An 18,148-nucleotide genomic window follows, 5' to 3' on the forward strand; every position below is an offset into this window, starting at 1 on the left:
TCATGATGTCATAAGTCTGCTTTCAACACCATCATGATGTCATAAGTCTGCTTTCAACACCATGATGTCATCAGTCTGCTTTCAACACAACACACCATCATGATGTCATAAGTCTGCTTTCAACACCATGATGTCATCAGTCTGCTTTCAACACAACACACCATTATGATGTCATAAGTCTGCTTTCAACACCATCATGATGTCATAAGTCTGCTTTCGACACCATCATGATGTCATAAGTCTGCTTTCAACACAACACACACAATCATGATGTCATAAGTCTGCTTTCAACACCATCATGATGTCATAAGTCTGCTTTCAACACCATGATGTCATCAGTCTGCTTTCAACACAACACACCATCATGATGTCATAAGTCTGCTTTCAACACCATGATGTCATCAGTCTGCTTTCAACACAACACACCATCATGATGTCATAAGTCTGCTTTCAACACCATCATGATGTCATAAGTCTGCTTTCGACACCATCATGATGTCATAAGTCTGCTTTCAACACAACACACACAATCATGATGTCATAAGTCTGCTTTCAACACCATCATGATGTCATAAGTCTGCTTTCAACACAACACACACAATCATGATGTCATAAGTCTGCTTTCAACACCATCATGATGTCATAAGTCTGCTTTCAACACCATGATGTCATCAGTCTGCTTTCAACACAACACACCATCATGATGTCATAAGTCTGCTTTCAACACCATCATGATGTCATAAGTCTGCTTTCAACACCATCATGATGTCATAAGTCTGCTTTCAACACCATCATGATGTCATAAGTCTGCTTTCAACACAACACACACAATCATGATGTCATAAGTCTGCTTTCAACACCATGATGTCATCAGTCTGCTTTCAACACAACACACCATCATGATGTCATAAGTCTGCTTTCAACACCATCATGATGTCATAAGTCTGCTTTCGACACCATCATGATGTCATAAGTCTGCTTTCAACACAACACACACAATCATGATGTCATAAGTCTGCTTTCAACACCATCATGATGTCATAAGTCTGCTTTCAACACCATGATGTCATCAGTCTGCTTTCAACACAACACACCATCATGATGTCATAAGTCTGCTTTCAACACCATGATGTCATCAGTCTGCTTTCAACACAACACACCATTATGATGTCATAAGTCTGCTTTCAACACCATCATGATGTCATAAGTCTGCTTTCGACACCATCATGATGTCATAAGTCTGCTTTCAACACAACACACACAATCATGTCATAAGTCTGCTTTCAACACCATCATGATGTCATAAGTCTGCTTTCAACACCATGATGTCATCAGTCTGCTTTCAACACAACACACCATCATGATGTCATAAGTCTGCTTTCAACACCATGATGTCATCAGTCTGCTTTCAACACAACACACCATCATGATGTCATAAGTCTGCTTTCAACACAACACACACCATCATGATGTCATAAGTCTGCTTTCAACACAACACACACCATCATGATGTCATCCTAGTTATTATAACTGAGGTGTGAGGGACACATCAGGCAAAAAGTCAGAGGTGTCCAATATTGATATCAGATATCAGTCTAATATCAGCTTGAATATGTGATATCATGTGCGATACAAGCAGTCCTGCAGCATGTTTACTTGTGTGTGATATCATGTGCGATACAAGCAGTCCTGCAGCGTGTTTACTTGTGTGTGATATCATGTGCGATACAAGCAGTCCTGCAGCGTGTTTACTTGTGTGTGATATCATGTGCGATACAAGCAGAGTGTTTACTTGTGTGTGATATCATGTGCATCTAAATGTCCTCCAATAAAGACACAAGTTCTTCTATTTAACTAAAGTCATTTACAAAAGGTAATCATGCTAGGCTATAGGCTACTGGGAGCTAGCAGCTACACAACAGCTAAGCACACAATAGCACACAAGCTAGACGTGTGTAATAATCATTGAACAATAAAACATTAGTCAACATAAAGTTGACAAGTATCAATGTAAATCTCTTACAATAATATCAGTTAAATGAGATATATATATATATATTTATATGTTCTACTGTTCCTTGGTTCTCCCTGACATGACCTATGTTCTACTGTTCCTTGGTTCTCCCTGACATGACCTATGTTCTACTGTTCCTTGGTTCTCCCTGACATGACCTATGTTCTACTGTTCCTTGGTTCTCCCTGACATGACCTATGTTCTACTGTTCCTTGGTTCTCCCTGACATGACCTATGTTCTACTGTTCCTTGGTGCTCCCTGACATGACCTATGTTCTACTGTTCCTTGGTTCTCCCTGACATGACCTATGTTCTACTGTTCCTTGGTTCTCCCTGACATGACCTATGTTCTACTGTTCCTTGGTTCTCCCTGACATGACCTATGTTCTACTGTTCCTTGGTTCTCCCTGACATGACCTATGTTCTACTGTTCCTTGGTTCTCCCTGACATGACCTATGTTGTACTGTTCCTTGGTTCTCCCTGACATGACCTATGTTCTACTGTTCCTTGGTTCTCCCTGACATGACCTATGTTGTACTGTTCCTTGGTTCTCCCTGACATGACCTATGTTCTACTGTTCCTTGGTTCTCCCTGACATGACCTATGTTCTACTGTTCCTTGGTTCTCCCTGACATGACCTATGTTCTACACGTATAAAACATGTGGATCCGGTCTTTGTGTGCAGGTCCAGTCCAAGCTGCAGGAGCTTCCTGCCATCAGGACCAGCAGGACTCTCTGAGGGTTCTTCAGTATGTGGAGAACCAACTGGCTCACTTCAGTCCTGCCAGGTCCAGCAGCCATCAGTGTGAGTTCTTTAAACACATGCATGGTCAAATATCATTCCTGTTATTACCAGAATAATAATAATGATATTACTATCATTATTATTATTTTATTATCACTATCATTATTATTGTATAATGATTATTACTATCATAATTGTTAATATTACTATGATTTTTATAATTATTTTATTTTTATTTTGTTATGACTATAATTATTATTTTATTATTACTACTATAATTATTATTACTATTATTACTACTATAATTATTATTACTATTATTGTTTTACTATAATTATTAATACTACAATAATAATAATTATTATTACTAAAAAATTGTTATACTGTAATTACTACAGTTATTATTATTACTATAATAATAATTATTATTATTATTATTACAATAATTATTATTTTATTACTATAATTATTATTATTACTACTGCTATAATAATAATTCTTAATATCACTATAATAAAAATTATTATTATTGCTATAATAATTCATATTATTATTCGTATTACTATAATTATTATTTTTACTATAATTACTATAAATATTATTATTACTATAATTATTATTATTATCATAATAATTGTTAATATTACTATGATTGTTATAATTATTATTATTTTTACTGTAATGATTATTATCATTAATATTAGTACTATAATTATTGTTATTATTTTGTTATGACTATAATAATTATTTTATTATTACTACTATAATTATTATTACTATTGTTACTATAATAATTATTAGTATTACTATTTTTTTTATATAATTATTAATACTACAACAATTATTATTATTACTGTAACTATTATTATTATTATTTTATTATTACTATAATTATTATTATTACTACTGCTATAATAATAAGTATTATTAATAATAATGATTATTATTACTATAATAATTCATATTATTATTTGTATTACTATTATTATTATTTTTACTATAATTACTATGAAGATTATTATTACTATAATAATTATTATTATTATCAATGGATGTGCAGCAGGGCCACCCCTAGAGAAATTGGGGCCCGAAGCAGAATTCCATTTTTTGTTGTGTTACCATGCAGCTTGGTGATTAGAGTTGTTGTGTTACCATGCAGCTTGGTGATTAGAGTTGTTGTGTTACCATGCAGCTTGGTGATTAGAGTTGTTGTGTTACCATGCAGCTTGGTGATTAGAGTTGTTGTGTTACCATGCAGCTTGGTGATTAGAGTTGTTGTGTTACCATGCAGCTTGGTGATTAGAGTTGTTGTGTTACCATGCAGCTTGGTGATTAGAGTTGTTGTGTTACCATGCAGCTTGGTGATTAGAGTTGTTGTGTTACCATGCAGCTTGGTGATTAGAGTTGTTGTGTTACCATGCAGCTTGGTGATTAGAGTTGTTGTGTTACCATGCAGCTTGGTGATTAGAGTTGTTGTGTTACCATGCAGCTTGGTGATTAGAGTGGTTGTGTTACCATGCAGCTTGGTGATTAGAGTTGTTGTGTTACCATGCAGCTTGGTGATTAGAGTTGTTGTGTTACCATGCAGCTTGGTGATTAGAGTTGTTGTGTTACCATGCAGCTTGGTGATTAGAGTTGTCGTGTTACCATGCAGCTTGGTGATTAGAGTTGTCGTGTGACCATGCAGCTTGGTGATTAGAGTTGTCGTGTTACCATGCAGCTTGGTGATTAGAGTTGTCGTGTTACCATGCAGCTTGGTGATTAGAGTTGTCGTGTTACCATGCAGCTTGGTGATTAGAGTTGTTGTGTGACCATGCAGCTTGGTGATTAGAGTTGTCGTGTTACCATGCAGCTTGGTGATTAGAGTTGTTGTGTTACCATGCAGCTTGGTGATTAGAGTTGTCGTGTTACCATGCAGCTTGGTGATTAGAGTTGTTGTGTTACCATGCAGCTTGGTGATTAGAGTTGTCGTGTTACCATGCAGCTTGGTGATTAGAGTTGTTGTGTTACCATGCAGCTTGGTGATTAGAGTTGTCGTGTTACCATGCAGCTTGGTGATTAGAGTTGTTGTGTTACCATGCAGCTTGGTGATTAGAGTTGTTGTGTTACCATGCAGCTTGGTGATTAGAGTTGTTGTGTTACCACGCAGCTTGGTGATTAGAGTTGTTGTGTTACCATGCAGCTTGGTGATTAGAGTTGTTGTGTTACCATGCAGCTTGGTGATTAGAGTTGTTGTGTTACCATGCAGCTTGGTGATTAGAGTTGTTGTGTTACCATGCAGCTTGGTGATTAGAGTTGTTGTGTTATCATGCAGCTTGGTGATTAGAGTTGTTGTGTTACCATGCACCTTGGTGATTAGAGTTGTTGTGTTACCACGCAGCTTGCGCTCAGTCAGAGCTGAGTTCTCTCCACGAAGGAGACACAACTCTCCACCACAACCTCCGACATGTCCACAAGAAAACACTTCCTGTCCGAGACGAGCGCCCTCAGCCTGAAGCCAGGCGATACCGGGACGACACTCCTTCTTCACCTCGCCGTTACCATGACGACACTCCTTCTTCACCTCGCCGTTACCATGACGACACTCCTTCTTCACTTCGCCGTTACCTTGACGACGCTCCTTCTTCACCTCGCCGTTACCATGACGACACTCCTTCTTCACCTCGCCGTCACCCCGAGCACCCCGAGTCAGAGCCCCGTCACAACGTGGAGGACGTCACGCCACCACGCCGCTACAGTGATGACCCGCCTCCCTCATCTACGTCTCGCAGGCACGGCCGTAATCACCAGCAGCACAGCCACAGTGACGACTATCCTCACCTCAGGTACAACTTGTCTTATACTTAGTCTTATATACACATACTTAGTCTTATATACACATACTTAGTCTTACATACACTTAGTCTTATATACACATACTTAGTCTTACATACACATACTTTGCCTTATACACACATACTTAGTCTTATATACACATACTTAGTCTTATATACACATACTTAGTCTTATATACACATACTTAGTCTTACATACACTTAGTCTTATATACACATACTTAGTCTTACATACACATACTTTGCCTTATATACTCATTCTTAGTCTTATATACACATACTTAGTCTTATATACACATACTTAGTCTTACATACACTTAGCCTTATATACTCATTCTTAGTCTTATATACACATACTTTGTTTGATATACACATACTTGGTCTTATATACACATACTTACTCTTATATACACATACTTGGTCTTATATACACTTAGTCTTATATACACATACTTGGTCTTATATACACATACTTAGTCTTATATACACATACTTTGTTTTATATACACATACTTAGTCTTATATACACATACTTAGTCTTATATACACATACTTAGTCTTATATACACATACTTTGAGTTATATACACATACTTAGTCTTATATACACATACTTGGTCTTATGACACATACTTAGTCTTACATACACTTAGTCTTATATACAAATTCTTAGTCTTATATACACATACTTAGTCTTATATACACATACTTAGTCTTACATACACTTAGCCTTATATACTCATTCTTAGTCTTATATACACATACTTTGTTTGATATACACATACTTGGTCTTATATACACATACTTAGTCTTATATACACATACTTGGTCTTATATACACTTAGTCTTATATACACATACTTGGTCTTATATACACATACTTAGTCTTATATACACATACTTTGTTTTATATACACATACTTAGTCTTATATACACATACTTAGTCTTATATACACATACTTAGTCTTATATACACATACTTTGAGTTATATACACATACTTAGTCTTATATACACATACTTGGTCTTATGACACATACTTAGTCTTACATACACTTAGTCTTATATACAAATTCTTAGTCTTATATACACATACTTAGTCTTATATACACATACTTAGTCTTACATACACTTAGCCTTATATACTCATTCTTAGTCTTATATACACATACTTTGTTTGATATACACATACTTGGTCTTATATACACATACTTAGTCTTATGTACACATACTTGGTCTTATATACACTTAGTCTTATATACACATACTTGGTCTTATATACACATACTTAGTCTTATATACACATACTTTGTTTTATATACACATACTTAGTCTTATATACACATACTTAGTCTTATATACACATACTTAGTCTTATATACACATACTTTGAGTTATATACACATACTTAGTCTTATATACACATACTTGGTCTTATGACACATACTTAGTCTTACATACACTTAGTCTTATATACAAATTCTTAGTCTTATATACACTTAGTCTTATATACACATACTTGGTCTTATATACACATACTTAGTCTTATATACACATACTTTGTTTTATATACACATACTTAGTCTTATATACACATACTTAGTCTTATATACACATACTTAGTCTTATATACACATACTTTGAGTTATATACACATACTTAGTCTTATATACACATACTTGGTCTTATGACACATACTTAGTCTTACATACACTTAGTCTTATATACAAATTCTTAGTCTTATATACACATACTTAGTCTTATATACACATACTTGGTCTTATATACACATACTTGGTCTTATATACACATACTTAGTCTTATATACACATACTTGGTCTTATATACACATACTTAGTCTTATATACATATACTTAGTCTTATATACACATACTTTGTTTTATATACACATACTTTGTTTTATATACACATACTTAGTCTTATATACACATACTTTGTTTTATATACACATACTTAGTCTTATATACACATACTTTGTTTTATATACACATACTTAGTCTTATATACACATACTTAGTCTTATATACACATACTTAGTCTTATATACACATACTTAGTCTTACATACACTTAGTCTTATATACAAATTCTTAGTCTTATATACACATACTTGGTCTTATGACACATACTTAGTCTTACATACACTTAGTCTTGTATATACATACTTAGTCTTATATACACATACTTAGTCTTACATGCACTTAGTCTTGTATACACATACTTAGTCTTATATACACATACTTAGTCTTACATACACTTAGTCTTGTATATACATACTTAGTCTTATATACACACATACTTAGTCTTATATACACATACTTAGTCTTACATACACTTAGTCTTGTATATACATACTTAGTCTTATATACACACATACTTAGTCTTATATACACACATACTTAGTCTTACATACACTTAGTCTTGTATACACATACTTAGTCTTATATACACATACTTAGTCTTACATACACTTACTCTTGTATACACATACTTAGTCTTATATACACATATTTAGTCTTATATATACACACATACTTAGTCTTACATACACTTAGTCTTGTATACACATACTTAGTCTTATATACACACATACTTAGTCTTACATACACTTAGTCTTGTATACACATACTTAGTCTTTTATACACATACTTAGTCTTACATACACTTAGTCTTGTATACACATACTTAGTCTTATATACACATATTTAGTCTTATATATACATATACTTAGTCTTACATACACTTAGTCTTGTATACACATACTTAGTCTTATATACACATATTTAGTCTTATATACACATACTTAGTCTTATATACACATACTTTGTTTTATATACACATACTTAGTCTTATATACACATACTTAGTCTTATATACACATACTTTGTTTTATATACACATACTTAGTCTTATATACACATACTTAGTCTTATATACAAATTCTTAGTCTTATATACACATACTTAGTCTTATATACACATACTTGGTCTTATGACACATACTTAGTCTTACATACACTTAGTCTTGTATGTACATACTTAGTCTTATATACACATACTTAGTCTTACATACACTTAGTCTTGTATACACATACTTAGTCTTATATACACACATACTTAGTCTTACATACACTTAGTCTTGTATACACATACTTAGTCTTATGTATACATACTTAGTCTTATATACACATACCTAGTCTTACATACACTTAGTCTTGTATACACATACTTAGTCTTATATACACATATTTAGTCTTATATATACACATACTTAGTCTTACATACACTTAGTCTTGTATACACATACTTAGTCTTGTATATACTGTTGCGTCGGACCAGCTCTTCCTCCCAGGGAATCTAAGTTACTGGTCAATCCCAAGTTCTTTCGATGACATATATGCTGAGTAAGAAGGACCATCAAGACAGAATAGGAATATTTTCAAGTTTTACGGACATTTTCAGGAGATCAGCTTAACCAATACATTCATATCGGCTACTCTAGTTGATCTGGCATTCCAATGGAAAAGCCAACTCCTTTGCACACAAAGAAAACCCCCATCTCCCCCTCGCAACACTGATAAGAAACCAGTGGGTGTTGTATTTCACATTCCTGATGGTTGAAGACACTAAACAGACAATCTGAAGACAAAGAGAGACTAGTAGAATATAAAAAGGAAAAGTACTAGCTGCTCAAACATGGCCATGAATAGAGAAATAACTCTTAAACATATATGCATCCTCCACAATACACATACTTAGTCTTATATACACATACTTGATCTTATATACACATACTTGGTCTTATATACACATACTTGGTCTTATATACACATACTTAGTCTTATATACACATACTTTGTCTATACACATACTTGGTCTTATATACACATACTTAGTCTTATATACACATACTTAGTCTTATATATACATACTTTGTCTATACACATACTTGGTCTTATATACACATACTTAGTCTTATATACACATACTTAGTCTTATATATACATACTTTGTCTATACACATACTTGGTCTTATATACACATACTTAGTCTTATATACACATACTTTGTCTATACACATACTTGGTCTTATATACACATACTTAGTCTTATATACACATACTTAGTCTTATATATACATACTTTGTCTATACACATACTTGGTCTTATATACACATACTTAGTCTTATATACACATACTTTGTCTATACACATACTTGGTCTTATATACACATACTTAGTCTTACATGCACTTAGTCTTGTATACACATACTTAGTCTTATATATACATACTTAGTCTTATATACACATACCTAGTCTTACATAAACTTAGTCTTGTATACACATACTTAGTCTTATATATACATACTTAGTCTTATATACACATTCTTAGTCTTACATACACTTAGTCTTGTATACACATACTTAGTCTTATATACACATATTTAGTCTTATATATACACATACTTAGTCTTACATACACTTAGTCTTGTATACACATATTTAGTCTTATATATACATACTTAGTCTTGTATACACATACCTAGTCTTACATACACTTAGTCTTGTATACACATACTTAGTCTTATGTATACATACTTAGTCTTATATACACATACTTAGTCTTACATGCACTTAGTCTTGTATACACATACTTAGTCTTATATACACATACTTGGTCTTATATACACATACTTAGTCTTATATACACATACTTGGTCTTATATACACATACTTGGTCTTATGACACATACTTAGTCTTACATACACTTAGTCTTGTATATACATACTTAGTCTTATATACACATACTTAGTCTTACATACACTTAGTCTTGTATACACATACTTAGTCTTATATATGCATACTTAGTCTTATATACACATACCTAGTCTTACATACACTTAGTCTTGTATACACATACTTAGTCTTATGTGTACATACTTAGTCTTATATACACATACTTAGTCTTACATGCACTTAGTCTTGTATACACATACTTAGTCTTACATACACTTAGTCTTGTATACACATACTTAGTCTTATATATACATACTTAGTCTTACATACACTTAGTCTTGTATACACATACTTAGTCTTATATATACATACTTAGTCTTATATACACATACTTAGTCTTATATACACTTAGTCTTGTATACACATACTTAGTCTTATGTGTACATACTTAGTCTTATATACACATACTTAGTCTTACATGCACTTAGTCTTGTATACACATACTTAGTCTTACATACACTTAGTCTTGTATACACATACTTAGTCTTACATACACTTAGTCTTGTATACACATACTTAGTCTTATATATACATACTTAGTCTTACATACACTTAGTCTTGTATACACATACTTAGTCTTATGTATACATACTTAGTCTTATATACACATACTTAGTCTTACATGCACTTAGTCTTGTATACACATACTTAGTCTTATATACACATACTTAGTCTTATATACACATACTTGGTCTTATATACACATACTTAGTCTTATATACACATACTCACAGTAGCCAAATATTGTACTTAAGTAACACTAAGGAGTACTTGTACTTGTAGTTAGTTGAGTAATAAACTGGAGAGTAACTTCTAATTTAGTAGACTTTTTTGAATGGTACTCCCTAAATGTGTCACCTGCACTGAAGTGTCTTGCTGTCATGTGCAGGTGGAACCCTGGATCAGAACACCTGCACAGGTGGAACCCTGGATCAGAACACCTGCACAGGTGGAACCCTGGATCAGAACACCTGCACAGGTGGAACCCTGGATCAGAACACCTGCACAGGTGGAACCCTGGATCAGAACACCTGCACAGGTGGAACCCTGGATCAGAACACCTGCACAGGTGGAACCCTGGATCAGAACACCTGCACAGGAAGGAGTATCAGGGCGCAGGAAGGAGATCAGTGGAGGAGTTAGGCAGCAGAAGGGAGCATGAAGACCATGGAACAGAACTTGAGGAGTTCAGTCGCCATCCTTCCTCCCCACATGCTCCTCCTCCTCTGCGTTGCTACGACGACCACCAGCAGCCGGGAGACTTTGGTGACGAGCGACATAGGAGACACAGGAAAACGGAACGCGACATAAGTCCACTTCCCTCCCCCACAAAGAGGCGGGGCACCTGGGGCGCCGAGCGCTCGGCCCCGCCCCCTGCCGACGACGACGGAACATTCCTGAAGCGCCTGTTGGAGCGCAAGGCCACGTTACGAGGGGCGGACCACGGGAGGAGCCAGGACTTGGACACGCCCTCCAAGAGGAGTGGGGAGGAGTCAGGCCCACGCCGGAGCAGGTTGCCTAGCAACCGACCTGAAGCGGATACAGCTGACAGACCTTCACCACGATGCACCCTCACTCCTTCACCCCTCACTCCTTCACCCCTCACTCCTTCACCCCTCACTCGGAGAGAGGGCGGCAGAGACAAGTCTCGTAAAGTGGTGAGTTGTCACGGCAACATGTCTTCTTCATCATGTCTTCATCTTCATCATGTCTTCATCTTCATCATGTCTTCATCATCATCATGTCTTCATCTTCATGTCTTCATCTTCATGTCTTCTTCATCATGTCTTCATCATCATCATGTCTTCATCATGTCTTCATCTTCATATCTTCATCATCATCATGTCTTCATCATGTCTTCATCTTCATATCTTCATCATCATCATGTCTTCATCATGTCTTCATCTTCATGTCTTCATGTCTTCATCTTTTTCATGTCTTCTTCACACTCTTAGGAACTCTTTTCAAATGTTGTCAACTCCAACACAACTTGATGTGATATCATGTGCGATACAAGCAGTCCTGCAGTGTGTTTACTTGTGTGCGATGTCATGTGCGATACAAGCAGTCCTGCAGTGTGTTTACTTGTGTGTGATATCATGTGTGATACAAGCAGTCCTGCAGACTGTTTACTTGTGTGTGATATCATGTGCGATACAAGCAGTCCTGCAGAGTCTTTACTTGTGTGTGATATCATGTGTGATACAAGCAGTTCCGCAGTGTGTTTACTTGTGTGCAATGTCATGTGCGATACAAGCAGTCCTGCAGTGTGTTTACTTGTGTGTGATATCATGTGCGATACAAGCAGTCCTGCATAGTGTTTACTTGTTTGTGATATTGTGTGCGATACAAGCAGTCCTGCAGCGTGTTTACTTGTTTGTGATATCATGTGCGATGCAAGCAGACCTGCAGTGTGCTTACTTGTATGTGATATCATGTTAGATACAAGCAGTCCCACAGCGCGTTTACTTGTGTGTGATATCATGTGCGATACAGGCAGTTCTGCAGCATGTTTACTTGTGTGTGATACCATGTGCGATACAAGCAATCCTGCAGAGTGTTTACTTGTGTGTGATATCATACGCGATACAAGCAGTCCCGCAGCGTGTTTACTTGTGTGTGATATCATGTGCGATACAAGCGGCCCTGCATAGTGTTTACTTGTTTGTGATATTGTGTGCGATACAAGCAGTCCTGCAGCGTGTTTACTTGTGTGTGATATCATGTACCATACAAGCATAGTGTTTACTTGTGTGTGATATCATGTGCGATACAAGCAGAGTGTTTACTTATGTGTAATGTCATGTGTGATACAAGCATAGTGTTTACTTGTTTGTGATATCATGTGCGATACAAGCGGTCCTGCATAGTGTTTACTTGTTTGGGATATTGTGTGCGATACAAGCGGTCCTGCATAGTGTTTACTTGTTTGGGATATTGTGTGCGATACAAGCGGTCCTGCATAGTGTTTACTTGTTTGTGATATTGTGTGCGATACATACAGTCCTGCATAGTGTTTACTTGTGTGTGATATCATGTGCGATACAAGCATAGTGTTTACTTGTGTGTGATATCATGTGCGATACAAGCAGAGTGTTTACATGTGTGTGATATCATGTGCGATACAAGCAGGATGTCTACATGTGTGTGATATCATGTGCGATACAAGCAGAGTGTCTACATGTGTGTGATATCATGTGCGATACAAGCAGAGTGTCTACATGTGTAAAACAGTTAACATCTAAATGTCCTCCAGTAAGCTCACAATTTCTTGTAGACAAAAGGTAAACATGCTAGGCTATAAGCTACTAGGAGCTAGCGCAGGGGTCACCAACGTGGTGCCCATAAGGACCAGATGAGTAGCCCGCTGGCCTGTTCTAAAAATAGCTCAAATAGCAGCACTTACCAGTGAGCTGCCTCTATTTTTTAAATTGTATTTATTTACTAGCAAGCTGGTCTCGCTTTGCCCGACATTTTTAATTCTATAGAGACAAAACTCAAATAGAATTTGAAAATCCAAGAAAATATTTTAAAGACTTGGTCTTCACTTGTTTAAATAAATTCATTAATTCTTTTACTTTGCTTCTTATAACTTTCAGAAAGACAATTTTAGAGAAAAAATACAACCTTAAGAATGATTTTAGGATTTTTAAACACATATACCTTTTGACCTTTTAAATTCCTTCCTCTTCTTTCCTGACAATTTAAATCAATGTTCAAGTACATTTATTTTTTTTATTGTAAAGAATAATAAATACATTTTTATTGAATTCTTCATTTTAGCTTCTGTTTTTTCGACAAAGAATATTTGTGAAATATTTCTTTAAACTTATTATGATTAAAATTCCAAAAAAAAAATTCTGGCAAATCTAGAAAATCTGTAGAATCAAATTTAAATCTTATTTCAAAGTCTTTTGAATTTCTTTTAAAATTTTTGTTCTGGAAAATCTAGAAGAAATAATGATTTGTTATATATTCTAACAAAGTGCAGATTGGATTTTAACCTATTTAAAACATGTCATCAACATTCTAAAATTAATATTAATCAGGAAAAATTACCAATGATGTTCCATAAATTATTTTTTTAATTTTTTCAAAAAGATTCAAATTAGCTAGTTTTTCTCTTCTTTTTTTTGGTAGAATTTTGAATTTTAAAGAGTCGAAATTGAAGATAAACTATGTTTCAAAATTAAATTGTCTTTTTTTTTGTGTTTTCTCCTCTTTTAAACCGTTCAATTAAGTGTAAATATCATTAATTATTAATAATAACATAGAGGTAAAGGTAAATTGAGCAAATTGGCTATTTCTGGCCATTTATTTAAGTGTGTATCAAACTGGTAGTCCTTCGCATTAATCACTACCCAAGAAGTAGCTCTTGCTTTCAAAAAGGTTGGTGACCCCTGAGCTAGCGGCTACACAACAGCTAAGCACACAAGTGAGGTCACAGGTAATAATCATTGAACAATAAAAGGTGACAGTAGTCAATACAAATAGTTGTAGTGGCATATTACATACAAAGTCTCCAGTAACAAAAGTGTCAGCATCATTCAATTGACTGTCATCAGTTTAACTTCCTTAATTTTTGTGACCACTTGCTGTCACCCAAAAAAAAAAAATTGTTATTATTAAAATATAATATTCAAAACAAGCTAAAGTCTTGTCCAGACATATAATAATCATCTTTAAATGACTTCTACTGCTAATGAATATAGCACTTATCATCCTCCTTATCTACTATAGATACGTCCTCTTTTCCCCGGACATGTCCTCATTTGCATTCGGGCGGAAGGCGGGGTACACCCTGGACAAGTCCCCACCTCATCGCAGGGCCAACACAGATAGACAGACAACATTCTCTTATTATTATAATCAAATGACAGCAGTCATTTCCATTTCTAATAGAAGTGTTTAGGCCCACTTACAATGACAATAACAACAAATATTGTTTTTCATGAAGTGTGTACTTGTATTGTTTGTCTGGGTGGAGGTCCTGCTTTGGAAATAGTTTGTACCCCTTTCAGACATTGCATTTAGTTCCCATTAAAACATCCACATGTTGCACAATGAGATGTAAGCAGGGGATCATGTGTACATTCCTGCAACTTCCTGTTTGTAAAAAATATCTTTTTATTAGTATTTATTTAATATACTAACAGCATTTCATGATTAATATTTATAAATGAAGATTCCTAATAAATGACACTAGAATAAGCACACATTTGATTGGTAAATCATAGTGTAACCACCTGGAATGACACTTTATGTGTGGTGTTGGAGTTGTCCGACTTTTTGTGTGGCTGTAAACGCATCACTGGCTAAGTGCCATATGTGCATGTGTTGGCGCAAGTGAGAAAGAGCGAGCGGGTGCTGTTGATATAACAAAGTTGCTTTTGGTCTGGTTTGTACTGCAGAAAATGACCACTTTTGCTAGATATCATTTTTTTTACTAATGTTTTGGTGATGTGTTTATGGTCGACAGTAAAGAGTTTTGCTCAGTAAAGTGATGGATGGAATTCATGTCCTCAAAGCATCTCGACAGACGTTACAATATTTGAACAATGATGACGAAAACTGTTTTCTCTGTCGTGTCCGTGTGTCGAAAATTGTTATGTGCTTATTTTTTTATTTGATTTTGTGCGTGACATAGATTTGCCGTGCGCAGAGGACGCTTGAGCAGTGCGCAATTGCACAGGCGCGCACCTTAGAGGGAACGTTGGATGTGAAGTTGATGTAGACTCCAGAGATTTAAATAGTTTGTACCCCTTTCAGACATTGCATTTAGTTGCCATTAAAACATCCACATGTTGCACAATGAGATGTAAGCAGGGGATCATGTGTACATTCCTGCAACTTCCTGTTTGTAAAAAATATATTTTTATTAGTATTTATTTAATATACTAACAGCATTTCATGATTAATATTTATAAATGAAGATTCCTAATAAATGACACTAGAATAAGCACACATTTGATTGGTAAATCATAGTGGAGGGAACGTTGGATGTGAAGTTGATGTAGACTCCGGAGATTTAAATCTAAAATGTAGTATGTCCTGGCACACCATTGTCATCATTTCATGACCCAAGCAAAACCCTTTTTACACTTTTATACTGAAATAAACACACCTACAACTTATTCAATAAAAACAGACAAAACTACCAGCAGCGGTAAAGTTTAGATCCATGAAGGATATGTTTTCAAAACGTTTACAAAAAAGTGGGACCCCAAAAATGTACTGTGAGACCCCATTTTTATGACTTGATAGGTCTATGGGACCACTCCCATCTCAGCATGGATGTATTGTTGGTGCATGTTTATACTTATCATGATGTTGATGATATCAGTGTTGTCGTTGATGATATCAATGTTGTTGTACATTTAACAGGTGAGGTTCTCTTGCGTGCAGAATGAAGACTAGGTAGAAGTTTCTTCTTCTTCCTCCTCCTCACTAACACTCATGACTGCTCACTTCCTCCCTGACAAACCTTGGAAAGAACATGACAAGTCCAGTGTGTGTTTATGTCACCTGTGTGCCCTGACCTGGGGATGACTCTGCACTCACCTGTGTGCACCTGACTCACTCTGCACTCTGCACTCTGCACTCCTCTCCTGTCACAGAGTACTCTTCTCAGCCGGGATTCCCTCATCGTCTGATTGGCTCACGGCGGTCATGTGACTGGACGGGAAGCTATGGTACTGACTGGAACTGGTACGCTTCAAAGACCCTCCTTACTGATGATGTCATCGCTGCCTGGTTTGTGTTGCTGAAGCACACACACACACACACACACACACACACACACACACACACACACACACACACACACACACACACACACACACACACACACACACACAGCTGGACCAATGTGGGCTTGGTGTATAACCTGGAATGTCCCCACCCCCTTCAGAGGATGCACAGCAGTGCAAGTAGCTTTATGAGTCAAACACAATGAGAGCTTTCATGATTGCTGCAGGAGTGGACAATACGTGACATGATGTCATCAACATTACGTGACATGATGTCATCAACATTACGTGACATGATGTCATCAACATTACGTGACATGATGTCATCAACATTACGTGACATGATGTCATCAACATTACGTGACATGATGTCATCAACATTACGTGACATGATGTCATCAACATTACGTGACATGATGTCATCAGCATTACGTGACATGTTGTCATCAACATTACGTGACATGATGTCATCAACATTACGTGACATGATGTCATCAACATTACGTGACATGACGTCATCAACATTACGTGACATGATGTCATCAACATTACATGACATGATGTCATCAACATTACACGACATGGTGTCATCAACATTACACGACATGATGTCATCACCATTACGTGACATGATGTCATCAACATTACGTGACATGATGTCATCAACATTACATGACATGATGTCATCAACATTACATGACATGATGTCGTCAACATTACATGACATGATGTCATCAACATTACGTGACATGTTGTCATCAACATTACGTGACATGATGTCATCAACATTACGTGACATGATGTCATCAACATTACGTGACATGATGTCATCAACATTACGTGACATGATGTCATCAACATTACGTGACATGATGTCATCAACATTACATGACATGATGTCATCAACATTACACGACATGGTGTCATCAACATTACACGACATGATGTCATCACCATTACGTGACATAATGTCATCAACATTACGTGAC

General features: G+C 35.8%; 1 protein-coding gene across 5 annotated transcripts in view; it reads left to right on the plus strand.

Moving 5' to 3' along the window:
• The window catches only part of LOC133641028 (lipolysis-stimulated lipoprotein receptor-like), a 56,140-nt gene extending 38,604 nt beyond the window's left edge, over window positions 1-17,536 (plus strand). For 3 of the 5 annotated variants that reach the window (XM_062034827.1, XM_062034861.1, XM_062034853.1), the window contains 4 exons: window positions 2,701-2,820; window positions 5,141-5,585; window positions 11,300-12,068; window positions 17,028-17,535. In XM_062034827.1, the coding sequence (XP_061890811.1) occupies window positions 2,701-2,820; window positions 5,141-5,585; window positions 11,300-12,068; window positions 17,028-17,063 (1,370 nt within the window). In that variant the 3' untranslated portion in view covers window positions 17,064-17,535. Of the gene's footprint in view, window positions 1-2,700; window positions 2,821-5,140; window positions 5,586-11,299; window positions 12,069-16,794; window positions 16,964-17,027 lie in introns of those variants that run through there. The other 2 variants (XM_062034842.1, XM_062034835.1) reach the window with 2 other exon arrangements.
• The last annotated feature ends 612 nt before the right edge of the window (window positions 17,537-18,148 follow it).

The sequence above is a fragment of the Entelurus aequoreus genome, linkage group LG02 (assembly GCF_033978785.1).
Source record: "Entelurus aequoreus isolate RoL-2023_Sb linkage group LG02, RoL_Eaeq_v1.1, whole genome shotgun sequence".
Taxonomy (NCBI): domain Eukaryota; kingdom Metazoa; phylum Chordata; class Actinopteri; order Syngnathiformes; family Syngnathidae; genus Entelurus; species Entelurus aequoreus.